A 17,474-nucleotide genomic window follows, 5' to 3' on the forward strand; every position below is an offset into this window, starting at 1 on the left:
GTAGGCTCACCTTCAGTTTACTTTCACACTGAAATTAATTAATCAAATCCTCCCTCCCTCTCTCCTTCAAAACCAAAACAGCAACTCAAAATGGCTACTTAAGTGTAAGTGATAGTTTTATGTAACTGTTCTGACCTGCTGTCAAAATGCATATTTATCTATATGTATAGAACATGTACCAGATCTATGTATGTCTATCTACATGTAGGTATTAAAAAATGCAAGACAGTGAATCAATTTAGTCTAACTAGATCGTTTTGACCTTAAAAATTCCACACTCAAAAACATAGGGAATAAAAAATATGCACCCTGTGTAAAATTGCTTCTATGAAAGTTTTAGTCTTTTAGCTATTTGCTTTAGTCTTTTAGTTTTAGTCTTTTAGCTATTTGCTTTACTAGGGTTTAGTAAAGCAAATCTGCATATTGCTATCCTTGTAGCTGTAAAACAAACAAAAAAACTGTCATATACATTCATGTTGTTATGAAAATCAAATCACAATCTTCCAAAATGTCTTTCTATGTTGTTTTTCATTAAAACACTACAATCACATTACACTCCCTACACAGATAGAGGTTACATCTGTCTATCTACTTAAGTGCTTCCATAATGCCTATTTTGATCAAGTAGTTGGGAACCAACTCAGGAGAAATAAACTTTATTACATTGAGAAAAATTCGAAAAGAAGTTACCTACTCACATACAAAAAAAAAATCCTGAAATTAAATCATGACCTAATGATTTATCTACTGTTTTGAATTCTCCACTAAAACATAGCAATGATACAATAAGTAACCAATGAAAAAACTAAATGAGCATACCATCTTCTGACTTCTGAGAGTATGAAGGAAATGAGAAAAGATTCCCAAAATCCTGACCTTTTTTGTCATGCGAAGATTTTCTATTAGAAAGAAAAATTAAACACCACAATTTAAATACCTGGTTTCAACCTTGATAAATTATATGTGATATGTACTGCAGGATTATAATCACAGAACAAAATTTTGTTCTCTCATTTGTTTCTCTCTGTTAAAGACAGACAAACTCTTTTTTTCTCTCTCATATGCAAAAGTGTACACACACACACACACACACACACACACACACACAAGCCAATGATTTAATGTAAGAGAATGGCCAGAGACAGTTATTCAAAATATCACTAAATTAAATGTTATGGTTGACAGAACCAGAATTTAACATCAGTAATTTATTAGTAAAAGTCCAAGGAGAATGTCAGAATCTCCATCAAAGTAGGCATAATCCTGTTTCAGATCCCAGACTACATGTGATAAAGTACTTTTTTATAATAGATGGCAAAATACTTCCCTGAAAAATCTGAAATAGTTCACATTTAGTATCTTACATGATAGTGTTCACACTCATAAGAGGCAAATCAACCAAGGCTAAAGCTAGGGAAAAAAGCTAAATTTCCAAGCAAAGATTTAGTAACTTTTCTCTGAACCACGGTCTGTGACACTATGTCCCCTAGGCCTGTTGCCTATTGTTTGTAAATAAAGTTTTATTAGAACACAGCTACACTAGTTCTTTTATGTATTGTTTATGGCTGCTTTCCTGCTGCAATGGCAGCATTGAGTAGTTGTGGCAAAGACCATATGGCCTGCAAATCCTAGTATATTTATTATAGAGCCTTTTATGGAAAAAATTTTGCCAACCCATGCTCTAAACTACAGCAACAATTATGTAAAGAGCTGCAATATTAACCAAATTTATTGCTTCACGAGGACTTTACCTAGAATAATAATTTCTTCAAGCTTACTGTTAAGATCTTTGACAGATGCCTAATCAACTACTGCACCATATAACTGAAGAGCAGTTGTTTCATTACTTACTCTGGAGTAGCTTTTGATTTGCCTGGTGAAAATGTATATTCATCTTTATCTAAGCCATCTGAAGGAACAAATTCATCTTCCCCATCATTTGTTAAGGGAGACGCTTTAACTTTCAGTTCCTCTAAATCATTATTGTCATCATCATCATCAGCATCATCATCTTCTTCTTCTGAGAAATCAAATGTGTACTTAGGCCTTTCAGCTAGGAGAAAAATGAAAGTGAATATGAAAATCAAATCCGGCTTTATTCACATAAAATACGATGAATAATGCATTTGAAAAATATTCCAGCTATCACTAAAAATACACAAGGGAAAAAAAAGAGACAAGCATTTAGAGACTAAAAGCCAACAATTTTGGCCTCAGTTATTCTGCCTGTTAACATCCATCCTGTACTTCCCAGGAGGCTACGGGGTAATGCTCATATGTTAGGAGAGCATATACTGATGAGATTATTAGAATGTTGCTTATCATACTTAAATATTTCTCAGAAACAGGGAAGCAGTCATGGACACTGTAAAAGTAATTAGTAATATAATTTCTGCAATTACAAAAGGCAAATTTTTCAGGCCTTTGGAAAGTGCTAATCTTTCTTTTATCCTCTTGCATAAAAACTTCTATCTTCTATTCATGGTAGTTTTTCTATGACGTAACAGAGAGAGTAATTTTTCAGATGAATGAGAAAAAAACAGGTAAGACCTCAGTATATTAGCAAAACAATAATTTAATATAATGTACAAAAATGTACCAACTACGGGGAAAGATACATCAGCATAATACAAGTAAGTCTTATTATAATTTCTAGCCTATGCTATGAAATAAAATTTAAAACTCATTTCAATGCTATGTAATTTTTTACTTCATTTTAGATATGTGGAAAAAGCCTAAATACACTTTTGAAGCATTTAATAAATTAATTTTCATGTAAGTTAAATTACACATGTTAAAAATTCACATATATTATACTACCTAGGCACATTAGAAAAAGAAATGCAATCATTTTGTCATTACAAAACCAAAGACTTTTAAAAATATCTCCCAGAATTAACCATAATGCTTTATCATTCATTTTAAGTAAATTAGGAATTAAAATTTGAAAACAATCTATAAAATAGGACACTCATCAGTTTTTAATTATTTCAAGACTTCAAATTAATGAATATTCAGAAAGGATCAAATCACATGCTTAACCACAATATATAATAGCAAAATGGGATTCTGCAGCCTAGCTCTATCACTGCAATTATCTAAATCATGCTATGTACATGGAATCAGACTCCTAACGTAGGGGAACATTTTAGATGATACAAGGGGTAGAAAACTAAACAAAAACAAAACTATAAAGTGCTTCTATTGATCCATCACTCTTGGTAAACTACCGAAGTACATTTTTTATCAAAAATCTTCAAACTATGGAGGGAACATAACCCAAACTTCATAATAAACTTCAATGATTCATTTTAGAGAAATGTGTTTTATGTCCAACTTTGCTAGAAAAGCTCATTCTGTAAAGCAATTTTTTTTTTTGTCTTCTAGAACTGTAACTTCTGAAATACTAATGGTTTAGTATAGTACTTTAGTAACATTGGTAATAGTAATATGAGTACTATTAACTTGGTCAAACTACAATACACAACAAAATAAATATAAAATGTATCATAATACCAGCCGCTCTCCTAAGCAAAGAATCTCTTGGAATAACCACAGGTTCTGTTTCTTCCAAGTCACTTTCTGACTTGGACTCATCATCTGACCAGGGATTCCGTTTCTTCACTTTCTTTGCACTAGATTTACCAGATGATGTGGGTGTTTTTCTCACCCTGGTACCTAAAAACAAAAGAACAATACATGTACTAATACTTATACAATGTCATTAGTAAAAATAAAACTGTTACAATGAAAAGTTCATTATACAATAACAAATGTTCATAAACACTGGAAACATTACTTAAACTATTAGAAAAAAAGCACAATCAAAAGACACTAGTAATACCCTGAATGTATAGATTTTCACACATACACAACTTTATAACAAATCCTTACCAGGCTCCTTTTTTTCCCTTTTGGGTTTGGGACCTTTATTTATAGGCACTGACTGTATCAATGCCTCTTCTCCTGTACCTTCTACTGGTGTTCCACTGAGTTCTTCATCAAATTCCACTTTTACTGCTGTGGTATCAAGATCACCCTACGCATTAAAAAGAAAACCAAACCATGAGTAAAAACAAAAGTTAAATTAACACCATATATTTTAGAAACACATTTCCAGCCAATAAATTGCTTCTTCATATCAGATGAGTAAAAAAAATAATAGTGTAATTCTATGAGGTCTTAACAGATGACCTTCATAGACTATGTTTTACTTTATTTATCTGTAGGAAATAATATTGCTTACCATTCTAATCTCGTATACAGTATGAGATGACGGCTACTTAAAAGCAACCATAAAAAATAAGAAGGCAGCTTCTGATTAGCGACTTTCAGACCAATAGCTAAGTATACCAAAAAGTACCTGAAAAAATAAGTTGCTATAGTTCAGGTCTCTATATACTAGGAAAAAAACCTTCAGATTATTGAAGGAAAATAAGCAACACATGTTATGCACGGTTAGGCATTATAAGACAAAGTCCTCCAACTCTAAGATTATTGAGTGGGGGAGAGGGATAGAGAGAGAAAGGTAAGTTATAGAAGACATGTCATTACAATACAAATATACAAATAACAAATATAGAGTATGGTATAACAGTGACCTATGGGGAAAAGTGAGCAACTCTACTTAGGGCTCCACGAAGGAAACTTCCTGATTGGGTTTTGAAGTTATCATTTAAGTCTGCAAGGTGAAGAGAAGAAAAGAAGAAAGAGCATCACAGGCAAAAGACAGAAGTATGAATCACCACATCGTGTTTAGAGAATTGCAAACAGTCTGCTAGAATTCAAAGCAATGTGAGAGGAAAGAGTAGTCATACAGAACCAAAGGGAGGCATATCAGTGCTAAATCACTGGATACAGGAATATGTGTGTCGTCAGTGGGGAGTCACTGAAAGCTTTTAAGCATTTCTATAATAATCAGACCTACCTTTTGGAAAAATCACTCTAGGAGTAAAAGACAAGACTGAGAGGAATAAAGTGGAGAAAGGTAGAAGACAGGTCCTCCTAGTAGAGGGCCACTTTAAATTATCTTAGAGAAAACAGAATTCTAAGACAGTGCCAATAGGAACCAAGATGAGATCCATTTTGGAATTGCTTCCTAGGCAACCAATAGGATTTAGTTACTAATTAAATGGAAAATTTCCCAGGTTTCTGGCTTAGGTTAGTGATGGCTGATGGAGCCATTGAGGTAAGGCATACAGGTGGAAGAAGAGGTTTTGAAATCAAGATCAGGGGTCCAGTTTCAGAAATTCTGAGTTTGAGGGGCTTTGGACATTCATATGGCTATATTAGCCTGGCACTCCTGAAAAGTTTAGGGACATAAATTTAAGAGTCATTGTGTGAGTAGAAAAAGCTCTGGGCATAGATGACGTTACTTAAAGGGTCTATGTAAGGTGAGGAAAAGAGTGCTGAGAACTGAACCTGACAAACACCAACTGAAAAGGAGAGAAGCCATTTTCCTAAGTACAAAGCATGTGCACATGTGTCGTGAAACTGTGTGGTGGGGAACCGGTTAAGAGGGAAGCAGTAGACCTCAGTTTATTAGAACACTAGAAGGCAGTGATCCCTCTGATATCACAATGCTTCTATGCTTCAAATATTAGCTCTGTACTGAGAACTCTCCAATCTCATACGCTAGCTCTTACGTTCATTTCCTAATCTCTAATTAGACTGCTGGTCATATCTATCTATATTTCCCCTGGGTTCTAACAATCAACCTACCCAGAAAAATCAGCCTCTCTCTTTCAAAACATCATGCCTCCTGTTTCCTCAGCTCTGAACAGTCTTCTCAATGCTTCCTTCTTCTGGCTAACTCTTCCCCATCTACTGGAGGGTAAGTCTCATACTTTTAAATCCTTAATAGCACCAATCAACGCAAATTACATCGGATATGCTTGATGATTTTTTAACTAGTGGTAAAAACAAATAAATAGTTAAAGATGGCAGCTTACTTTGAAAGCCAAACAGACCCTTTTCCTCTGTAAGACTTCCTTAATTGGTCATGATACAGTACTGAAGTTTATATTTTAAAGTTGATATACTTTCTCTGTTGTTGTCCCATGATGTTAATTTACAATGCTGCCAAGTTGAGTATTTCTATCTTTCATTTTAAAAATGGAATCAAGTAAGTGGCTCTTTATGTATGTGGGTCCTTGACTAATGTTTTCCTCCTATGGATAAACTGCTCTCATAGAACAAGGGATTTCCTATCATAAGTGAATGTATTAGAAACAAAATAAAGCATTATTTAAGCACACAATAAAATTAAAATACACATATATACACACACATTATAATAGAGGTAAATAAGCTAAAACAAGATATGTCGTACCTTTTTCTTCTTCAACAACTTTTTACTGGCATCTGCCTTCATAGCAGTAATTTCAGGTACTATTCTCCTCCCATAAGGTGAGGGCATTGTCTCCTCCAATTGAAGTTTCTTCACCTTAGGTTTGCCAACTTTACCTTTTATTGCTTTTCCAGCCATTCCAGATAGAATATCTTCTCGTTCTTGCGCTTCCACTTTCTGAAATATAAAGGAGGTGGAGGCAAGGGCAAGTGCATCAACTCATTAGAAAAGGTACTCACTACTTCATAAGAAATTAAAACTAATTTTATTCACTCAGTGAACAATAAAGCTTTCCTTTCAAGTGATCTAAAATAAAGTAACAGAAAAAATAATTCTAAGTAGAAGACGTGGTTTGTAGTTCCAATTCATACTAACTAGCTTCTCATTTGTAAGGGGTAGTAACTAAATGACCTATATGGTCCCTTCTAATTCTAGGATCCTATAATATATTATGGAATCAAGACTTCTGATGACCTGGTATTATAGAATCCTGGCAAATCATACATAAAGGCATTTCTGTTAAAAAATATGAAGCTATCTTTTACTCTTTAGTTGTAATAAAAAATATGAAAAAGAATTATTCATAAACTTAGTCAGAAAGAATGAAAATTACTGCATTTTGCTGTGTGTGATGCACTTTTTTGCCCAAATTTGTGAGGGAAAAATTAGGGTACATGGATAATACTAATTTTGTATCTATATAAATGTATTTAATTCTTTTAGTTATGCTTATGAGTTAAATGTGCAACTCTAGAAATCAATAATGATATCCGTATGCAAAATAATACCCTGGAACACGATAATTGATTTTGCTGAACTTACGACGAACTTACAAAAACGAAGAGTTCTTGGCCTTCTATGATGCATAAATATTGTAAATTTGTTACCGGTACATAAAATTTCTTGTACCTTGTATCTGTTATTGTGTTTTGTAATTATTTGTTACATAAAATTTATTGTACCATATATTAAAAAATAAATGCTAAAATTCCTTTATAATACAAAAAACAAGTACCATGTTTCTCCAAAAATAAGATCTAGCCGGACCATCAGCTCTAATGCGTCTTTTGAAGCAAAAATTAACATAAGACCCGGTATTATTTTACTATAAGACCGGGTCTTATATAAGACACTGTCTTATGGTCTTATATAAGAACCGATCTATATGGTGATGGAAGGAGAACTGACTCTGGGTGGTGAACACACAATGGGATTTATAGACGATGTAATACAGAATTGTACACCTGAAATCTATGTAAATTTACTAACAATTGTCACCCCAATAAAATTAATTAAAAAAAAAAAAAAAAAAAAAAAAAAGAACCGATCTTATACTAATTTTTGCTCCAAAAGACGCATTAGAGCTAATGGTACGGCTAGGTCTTATTTTCGGGGAAACACAGTACCTAAATGTAAACAAATAAAAATTTGAATTAAAATGAAAGATATTTTTCCTGAAAGTCTGGTCCAAAATGTGGGTGCGCATTATACACAGGAACTCATTATACATAGCAAAGTATGGCAAAAAGACCAATATAGTTAGATTGAACTTAGGAGGTTCTATGTAAGAAATGAGGATATAATCATTATTAGTGTTAAAAAATTCTTCATTTTACAAAATTAGTCCTTCAAATAATGAGCAAGCTTTGAAAGGTACAAGGGAAAATGCCATCTTAATCTCTTGAATATTACTTAAGAAATCCTTGTAGCATGATAGCTTAAAAAAATAACATGAGCTTTGAAATCAGACAGATCTGGATTTCCATCTTAGTACTCCCACTTATTAGTTATAAATCCTTGGAAGATAACAGTTACAATTTATAAAGCACCTACTATGTGCTAAGTATTAAAAATCACGTGATCCCTATTTTATGGATAAGTAATTGCTCTTAACCATGATGATATATTAATAATTCCTCTCTAAGCAAGTTACTCTTAATAATCTCTTATTTGGGGTGGTGGTGGGGATCACTATGGGGATGATAAAAAATGCAGTGCTGACATAAAATAGACATTCACTTAACTCTACCATTAGACTTTAAACGTCACAGATCAATCTGAAATTTAAGTCTAAATTGTTTTAGATGAAACAAAAAGATCCAGAAGTTTTTTTGAAATTACTTCACTAATTGTCAAATAATTAGGTGAAGAATTAAAAGTGAAAGAGTGGTATTATCACTAGATTGTTTTAGTCTAAAGAGACTATCACCCTACTTTTTGAAAATCAAAGTACCTATATTCAATCATACACACACATACACACACACACACACACACACACACACACACATGCACACACACCTCTTACCCCTATGCTATAAAACATTACACTGAATCATCATTAAGCTAATTTGATGTCATTTAACTAATGGAAAGTACTAGTATTTAATTTATTCTAAATTTCAATTCCATAGCTTTATACATTCATCTATAATTTTTCTTTATAACTTCAAAGAAGCTTAATCCTAATGCAGTTTATACACACATTAACCTTCACAGAGTTAAACAGATAATTTAATTAAAAATAATTTTCTTTCTTGTTTCATGAACATTACTTTTCCAGATATGTCTTAATGGAGACTTAACCTACATCCAGTTCTTCAACAAATGCTGCTAAATCTTCTTTCCAAAGATCTGAAGGAGATTTTCTTTTAAGATCATTGACCTCTCGACCCTATGATAAAAAAGTGGTATGATTTAAATATCCAATAATTTTAAAATGTATAAATGGTAAATCAAAATACTTATTTTTTTAAAAAGGAAAACAAAGATATGGGTAACACTGAAATAGTTTCAAATTATTTAACCCCCAAAATTTCATACTTTTGAATCTCTCTGTTTAATCAGTTCTTCAACTTTTTCTTTAGTAAGAGACCACAGAGACATATTTAAAAGATAATTAAAATCAGGGCCTGACGGAGTTCCTGAATCAGAGGAACTATCATCATGCTGGTTTTGTGTTTCTTCCTCTTCTGCTGCCTGTAAAAAATAATAAACTTTATATTAAAGTCCTGTATAGCATCAAATCACTACTGAATTTTATTGAATATTGTGTTAAAAATTCCACTCATGCTATACTTTTAATGCTACATCTTTAGTCGGTGGGATTATTTTAGATTATCTGCAAAATTACCTATGAAAATATGTTTCCTATACAAAGTTTAAATTTTCTAAAAACACAATGAAGTCTTCAAAAGGAGTGGTATATTCAATCCCTATTTATACAGGAATGTGATGAAAAATTAACTGCTTTGCCCAAGCAGTATAAGTCCAAAATGAAAAGACACTACATCTGAAAATAGAGTGGAACTAATTAATGTTTTATCATTGCATCTTGGCAGATTTTTATATTAGTGAGTGAATGAACAATTTGAAACCCAAAATAAATATCACTTATGAAAATGTTTTACAGTTGTAATAAATATGTTAAGGTACAGTCACTCTCTAAGGATGAATTCTTAATAAAAATTCTCTAAAGCAAGAATACCCGTGTAAGGGTGAAGAGAAAGTTGACTTAAGAATTTAAGAGCTGGTAGTTAGAGTATAAATTATGAGGGCTATTCTAAAATTGTATTAATAAGGTCTTTTTCATACAAAGGATTGAAATTTTAAAAATCTTGTATTAACATTAAATTTCAAAAATCCAACAAATTTAACAGAAATTATTATAGGTGACATCATCTTTAGTTTTTTTAAACTCACAACATCGATTACATAAAATTGCATCTAAATTGTGTAAGGCACTCAGATAATTAAAAATGACTGAGTTAACCATGACACTCCATAAAACAAAAAGTTCACTTTTGGTAACCAAAATAGAAAAAAAAAAAAGGGTGGGGCAGTGAAGGTTTACAATTCAATTTAAATTTTTCAGTAAAATATATACAAAGTCAAGTTTAAGTAGGTAGACTTTAGAAGCAAAGGGATAAAAATAAAAATTGCAAAGTAAGATGTCTCATTACATAAACAAAACTATAAATTGAATTAAGCAACATTAGCCAAATAAGGAATGCTGTTGTTGAACTGATAGATGATTAATAAGTACCTACATAACTCATGATAAATAAAATCTGTTTTTAAAAAAATTCATAAAATAGTGTTGCTATGGAATATTAAGGTTATTACACTACTATTAAAATATTATTAGAGTGTCATAAAATCTTGTTTAGACCCACATTTTTTAGAAGTCTAGTTGCTCTAGGTTTTGATGACACCCAAAGTATTGTTAATAAGCACTCCAAGAATATGTGTATCTATAATTGTTAACATGAAGATGACTAAGGATACTTTTAGAAAAAAAAAAAAAAAACTTTTCAAGTTCCAATGACCAAATTCCATTATGTTTTTGAAAAAACTTTCATCTTCTAATTATCTGCTTGTTAATTTTCTCTTTTCCAACTCTATACAATTGGACACTCTTGTAAAGGCAGCTCCTTTTGTTAGTGAACACCCAAAATGAACCCATGGCCAAGATGCTGAGGAAATTTTGATGGTGACAATGAAATTACTGAAACCAAGCAGTAGTTTTTAGCCATGAAGTATATTTCCACCAAAAGGGCAGTCTCAACCTCTAAACACATATTTTTTAAAACTATAATCATTAAATTCATTACTGGGGTTTAAGAATGCAATAAAACAAATTGAAAGGAAAGCAAAGTACTTGGATCACCTTACTTCTGAACACTTCCCATCTTGTTCAACCCCATTGTCCTCAAATGATGAATAAGATATTATCTTAATACGTAATTATAAAATATATAATTTATACTAATTTTATCACTAATATATGGCAGTCTATTGACTGTCCAAAATTGAAAAAAACACTTTAATAGTGTAAACAAAACAGCATTTCAACGTAATTTGATGAAAAATCTGGAAAACTTTATGGTTGAGAACTCAGAAATGTAGAAGTTTAAAGTTTCAGTTCAAGTTATGTCACATAATCAATTTTAGTATATGTGCTGCCGAAGCAAGCACAAGTTATGTCACATAATCATAACTGCATTTTAAAGATGATAACAGTATCATATATACATTATATTATAATTTATGTATCAAAAAACTTTAATCGTTTCCAATTTTCTTCCTTTTGTACATTTGTGTTCTCAATCACAATGTTGTACTGCCTTTTTATTTTTTTCTTTTAATTACACACGACAGCAAGAAACTAATTCTTGAGGGGAATCTCAAAGTTTCAATATTCCATTAACTAAATTAATATTAGTACTTTATGATGTGAAATGGACAATTAATAAAACATCAGACTTTTAATCTGAAGTTCCAAGGTTTAAATCTCCAGCCAAAGATCTAAGCATAGGACAGAGCACATACGTGGTATTTGATAAATACTATAATATTGAACATTTTGTCTTTAGTCTTCCCAGCATAAACTGAAATCAGATCAAGTGAAGGGTGACTGAATTCCATAGTGACCACAGACTGACCAGTGTGAAATGATTTATTTTTGTGCTACCAGTGTAGTTCCCAGGTAGTACATGCACCTCACCAAAACCACCACCACACTGACACCCTTTTATGGCAGGCTCAGAAAAAAGGCCAGGAAGACTGAGCTACCTTCTCACACCTGGAGTCATTTCTCCAGGCCCTGGTTGAGTCACACTGGCAAAGTGCTTTGTGCTGGGTGTGCACAGCAAATTCCTGTACTGTATCTGTTCTGTGGATAAACAGAAGACTTCAGTCTCCAAACAGACAACTCAGCACCTTTAGCAGTACTAAATTTAAATTTTAGGGGTGGGTCTTTTGTTTGTTTTGGAAGTTGTTTTTAAAAGCTTCTCTGAATGTCTTGGTCTGCAAAGATTACCTTTTCTTGTGCTTCTTTCCAGGCTTTCACTGGGTCAGATTCATAACCTCTCTGGACTAACATTTGAATCAAATCTTTCTTTGACCTATTCTCTATGTGAGGGAAAAATAAAGTTAGGATCAAGAAAAGAGATTCAATTTGTATTTGTTTATATTCTACTGATAAAAATGTCTTCTATTAATAAAGATTTTTTTCCATTTTAACTAATGTGCAAATTTTTAAAAGTTGCATCTTACCTATAGTAAGTTTCCCTTGTATCTTCTCTAAAATGAAACGAGCTTGATTGTTAAGCTTTGTAGATTCTGCTCCCAACATCCCAACAAGCCACTCCTTACGTAAACCATAATAACTTAATCTTAAATCAAAGAATTCTTTCAAAATGTCTTGTACAGTTTCATACTTCTTCAGACATCCCATGTGATCAAAGAGTACCTAAGCAAAACACAAAGTTTTTGAAGGTTACATAAATCTGTATTGGTGTTTTTAACTTGTATGACACGTACAGTATTTAAAACCATAGTATACTTATAAAAACACACATCACCCCTAAAAGCCATTAAACAGAATGAAAATTATTAACACATTTCTGTAAATATTCCCTTGGTGACTCCAAGAAACTGATGAATTCAATTCTCAAAACTGTGAAAATATTTAAAATAGAAATATAAAGATAAAAATGAAAGATAAGGGGTGGTGCAGGCGGTTAGAGCTCCATGCTCCTAACTCCGAAGGCTGAGGGTTCGATTCCCACATGGGCCAGTGGGCTCTCAACAAAAAACAAAAAAATAAATAAAAAATTTAAAAAAAGCCAATAGTTTCTTTAAAAAAAAAAAGGAATCTTTAAAAAAAAAAAAATGAAAGATAAAAATGGGTCCTTAAAAAAAGGTTCTTATTTAACGTGGCTATAAAACCACCTAAGGAAAAAAATTTTCAAACTAAAACATTCTATTGCTAAGTTTAAAAATGTTAAATTTAAAGTTCTATCTCTCCCATATCCTCAATGGATGTGCATTTGCATTGTTTTTATAATTGTGCTACAATTCACTCAAACTTCCTCAATTTTTTTTGGAAAATTGACTTCTTTTTTTAATCCCTTTTTCCATCAGCTTTTGTTGGCATATCATGGCCCTTTTCTCAGCCACTATACTACTGCTGGATTTTTTCTTTTATTCCTCTTTAAATCTAAAAGGTAATTTGGACTAGAACAAGGGCAATCATACTTATTCATTTTCTACCTTCTTCCCCAATTATATATAAACACAAACATGCAAATTAATACAGTAGATTAGAGTTATGAGGAGATACACACTGCATAATTAAAATGCTAAGAGAGACAGGAATAAGGCATATGAAAAGCCTGCAACAATCACTGTCATAACTTTTAGTTAGGTGTGTGTATACTGTGTGTTTAAACCCAAATGCACAAATGCAGAGTTGGAATTAAGGGTAGTGGATAATAGTACAGGAAAAGGAACATACCTCTAGATTCTTCAGCAAATATATGGGGGAAAAAGGGAAAAATGCATTCAGACTTACTATAGCCACTCCCATCGTAAAGCCAATTACAGATATCCAACTTATGTCATGGAAGAAAGGTTAAATTAATAGTAAATCTAAACAATTACCATGGAATTACAAGTAAGAGTAGTTTGAAGTTTAAAAACTTTGTGCAATCCAGCAGCTTCTGCTTGTGCTAGTTTCTCTTCAGTCATTTTCACCACAAATTTCACCGTTGTATCAGTATGGTATTCTTTATAATCAGAAATTAGTGCTGGTGTTTTATCTGTTCCATTTAGCATAGGTTCTAAAACCTGTTCTTTGTATACCTATAAAAGATTTAAAAGTAAGTAATTCTTTTCACGACATACACTCATATTCTCATGCTACATCATGCAATTATTTAAAAGTTCTCAATTCCAGTGGAAAAAAGAAGGGGAACCCTCCATCATTATCATTTCCTGCCCAAGTCACTATAGAAGATAATATTTGGAGATCTCAATGGTGAAAGAAGATATACAAGGTAATGGTTCTGATCTACTCATACTTCAAACGGCAAGGGGAAGGCTGAGAGTATAAAGACGATAATATTAACTAGAACTGACAAGAAATGACATGCATACCCTTAGATTTGTAACAGCTGATACTGACATGAATTTATTGATCACATTTATAAGGGTTCAAAACAGTATTTTTTACATACTGCTCTACTCATTTCAAGATAGTCAGAATAAAAATAATAGTCTCTTTAAAAGCTAGCTTAAGTTATTCAACATTTAGATAAGCTAAAAAAACTTTTTAATTACTATTTGAATATTCAAAGCACAAATACAATTGAATGCGTCAAAAATGTTATACAGGAATTTTTGAACATTGTACAGACTTAAGGCAAACAATGACAGAATCGTATTCTTACCAGAAAGAACTGCTTAATGCAATCCCTCCTCACAGGTAGCTCACATACTTATACTAACCTGTGTCCAAGTTCTAACTGGAAGCTCTGTAATCTCTACGGTGTTTCTATCCACCACAAATATTTCACCACTAACTGCATATTGGTTTTGACCAAGTTCTTGGATCGTTCCTTTGAAGTTTTTGTAGTTTGGAAGCTGCACAGAAAAATAAAAATAACTTAAGGCCCTGATTTCTCTCTTGAGCGTCAATATGATATTTAAGTGCCCCTGAGTCTATGGTCTACTGCTACTAACAGACTGACATGACAAACTGAATTCCTCATCCTCAATAGTCCCTCTCCAAATAATCACTCAATTTTGAATTCATCAAGATTTTGGGGGGTTTTGTTAATGTACTCTGAACACGCCCCAATCCCAAAACCTTAACATTATCTCTCCTAGTCTTCCTAGAATATGACTTTTTCTTTCCAGCTTATTGCCTCCATACCTCCTTCTCCCCTAGGTTAATAATCCTTTCAATTCAAACTCCTTGGACGTCACTTTGAAAGCTTTCCAGTCTTTAGCCAACCTAACTTGCTACGTTTTCTCCAATGACTTGCCTTCCAAACCACTACTGTTCTTCCACATTTTCTGCTTGAATATTTTGAATATTCTCATTTTCACTCACTCTATTCACTAGCACTGATACATATTCAGCTCCCCATACCCCATTCTTCTATATAAATCTTATTCATCCTTCTCAGCCTAATTACAAGTGATCTCTCCCTCTTCTAAAATTCGTATTTATTATATCATTAAGAAGTTAGGCATAAAGCACAGGGCATTTCTTCTGGCACACTGAGAAACTATTAATATTATCTTTTGTCACTGTAAATGTCATGCTCCAATGTCTTGTCTTGAGAACAGATTAACTTTTTGAAGACAGGTACCATAGTTTTTTATGAGACATCACTTAGTAGTGTCTCATAGCTAGCTAGCTGGATGGATGAATGGATGATAGATAATAGATCTAGAGATTTAAAGATATATATGTATACGTGTGTGTGTGTGTGTGTGTGTGTGTATGTATAAATATATATATAGAGAGAGACAGATATCAGGTACACAAGAAGCATGTACTGATCAAATAGATTGACTTAATACTCTAAAATGTATCTGAAAGAATTAAAATGCTATAATCATAAAAAATAATTTGATGCTTGTGTTAGAAACATTTTAAAGTATTTTAGAGTATTTACAAGGAAACACAATTTTTAAATCATACTCATAATCTAATTTTTCGTTTTATTTTAAAATATAAAAAATGAAATAAAACTTAGAAAAACATTAATATATTAAGTTTGTTTCTACATGGTGGTTTATTAAGTATACTTTCCTCTTTGATTATATTTTCTACAATGAGCATTATTACATTTGTGATACAAATATACTTTTGTTTAAGTGTATCATGATAAAGGGACATTTCCAGATGATTTTAAATCATGTGGAAGAGAGGGGGACACTTTTTTGAGAAATTTTTCTTGGAGGGTATTTGAAAGAAAAATTGAACACAGTGAATGCTATAAGAGCAAAAATAAAAATATGGGATACATTAAAATATATACAGTGTGTTTTTGAGCATCCTTACAACTCTAATATGACAGTAGTTTCAGTACAAAAACGTTACATAAAAGCATTGTTTTCTATGTAATTTAGATATTTGAAAGCCTGAAATATGGGGTATTTTAAAATTTCAATAAATAGTGTCTCCCCATAAACCTCCTCTCTAGGCTTTATTCAAAGGTTGTATCTTTTATTATAAGCACACATCAAGTTACACACTAATATGATGTTTATCATTTATAATATGTTCTAAAATGGAAATGGTTCCATTACTTCTCTAAAATGACTGAACTTTGCAGTTTATACATTATCATTTGTTAAATAAACAATATAAGCAATAAGTCCTAAATAATTACCATGGGATGCGGATCCAAGCCATCTAGCATTCGTCTGACATTGTTCACAATTTCCCTAGCATCATAGTTGGGTAGTTTACAGGCCCATCCAGTACCAATGCCCTCAGCACCATTTATTAAAACCATGGGAATTATAGGAATATACCACTCAGGCTCTACACGTTGATTATCATCATATAGGAATTTAAGCAGGTTGTCATCCATAGTAGGAAACAGCCGTCTTGCTAAAGAGCTAATGAAAGGAAAATGAAAAATATGGAAAAATGTCATGGTTTTTTAGGAAATAAAATTTTATAATGAAGACTATACATTTCAAAAAATCTTTTAAAAAGAATGCATTTTAAAAAATTTGATTACATGTATTTCACAGTAAATTTTACCTAGCCTTATTTCCATATACATTTCTCTCAGGGACAAAACCAGAATAAAATAACCTTATTTTACTGCTGTACTTGCCTACATAAATTCTTAGTATTGATAAATAACTTCTTAAGGATTTCCTTTTATTCTGACTAAATCACAAAACCCATCTTCAGTCTAAAAAGTAAAGCTGAGTCAGGAAAAACCCTTATCTTCATTAGGACTGATTTCACCTTTAATTTATAAAAATTGAGATCAACAAATTTCATTTAATTTGCTATCAAATAATTAGAAATATTCACCCTCAAGAGAATCCTCAAACATATCTCTCCACAGTTATAACTCTATTAAACATTTAGTTAGTTCCAGTAAACATCAAATAAAACTTTATACCATTATATCAGCAAATTGTTACCTTAACATTGTGAAAATATAACGAGGGCTTGCAGCATCTTTGCCACCATGAAGCCGAGTTCCAAACTGACCGATAGGCTGAAGCAAGTTAATGTTGTTACTTCCCACAAAGTTCTGAGCCAAATTCACAATAGTCATCATCAATGCTTGCTATAAAACAG

At 32.1% G+C, this 17,474-nt stretch overlaps 1 protein-coding gene across 3 annotated transcripts in view; it reads right to left on the minus strand.

The window, feature by feature from the left end:
- The window catches only part of TOP2B (DNA topoisomerase II beta), a 53,847-nt gene that overhangs the window by 6,014 nt on the left and 30,359 nt on the right, over positions 1–17,474 (minus strand). For all 3 annotated transcript variants that reach the window (XM_081071629.1, XM_081071628.1, XM_081071627.1), the window contains exons 20-32: positions 17,315–17,463; positions 16,540–16,771; positions 14,642–14,776; positions 13,796–13,996; positions 12,407–12,602; positions 12,171–12,262; positions 9,173–9,328; positions 8,940–9,023; positions 6,332–6,526; positions 3,895–4,039; positions 3,517–3,678; positions 1,852–2,053; positions 820–899 (exon numbers count right to left, since the gene is read on the minus strand). In XM_081071629.1, the coding sequence (XP_080927755.1) occupies positions 820–899; positions 1,852–2,053; positions 3,517–3,678; positions 3,895–4,039; positions 6,332–6,526; positions 8,940–9,023; positions 9,173–9,328; positions 12,171–12,262; positions 12,407–12,602; positions 13,796–13,996; positions 14,642–14,776; positions 16,540–16,771; positions 17,315–17,463 (2,029 nt within the window). The remainder of the gene's footprint in view (positions 1–819; positions 900–1,851; positions 2,054–3,516; positions 3,679–3,894; positions 4,040–6,331; positions 6,527–8,939; positions 9,024–9,172; positions 9,329–12,170; positions 12,263–12,406; positions 12,603–13,795; positions 13,997–14,641; positions 14,777–16,539; positions 16,772–17,314; positions 17,464–17,474) is intronic.

Source organism: Rhinolophus hipposideros (assembly GCF_964194185.1).
Source record: "Rhinolophus hipposideros genome assembly, chromosome: 14".
Taxonomy (NCBI): Eukaryota; Metazoa; Chordata; class Mammalia; order Chiroptera; family Rhinolophidae; genus Rhinolophus; species Rhinolophus hipposideros.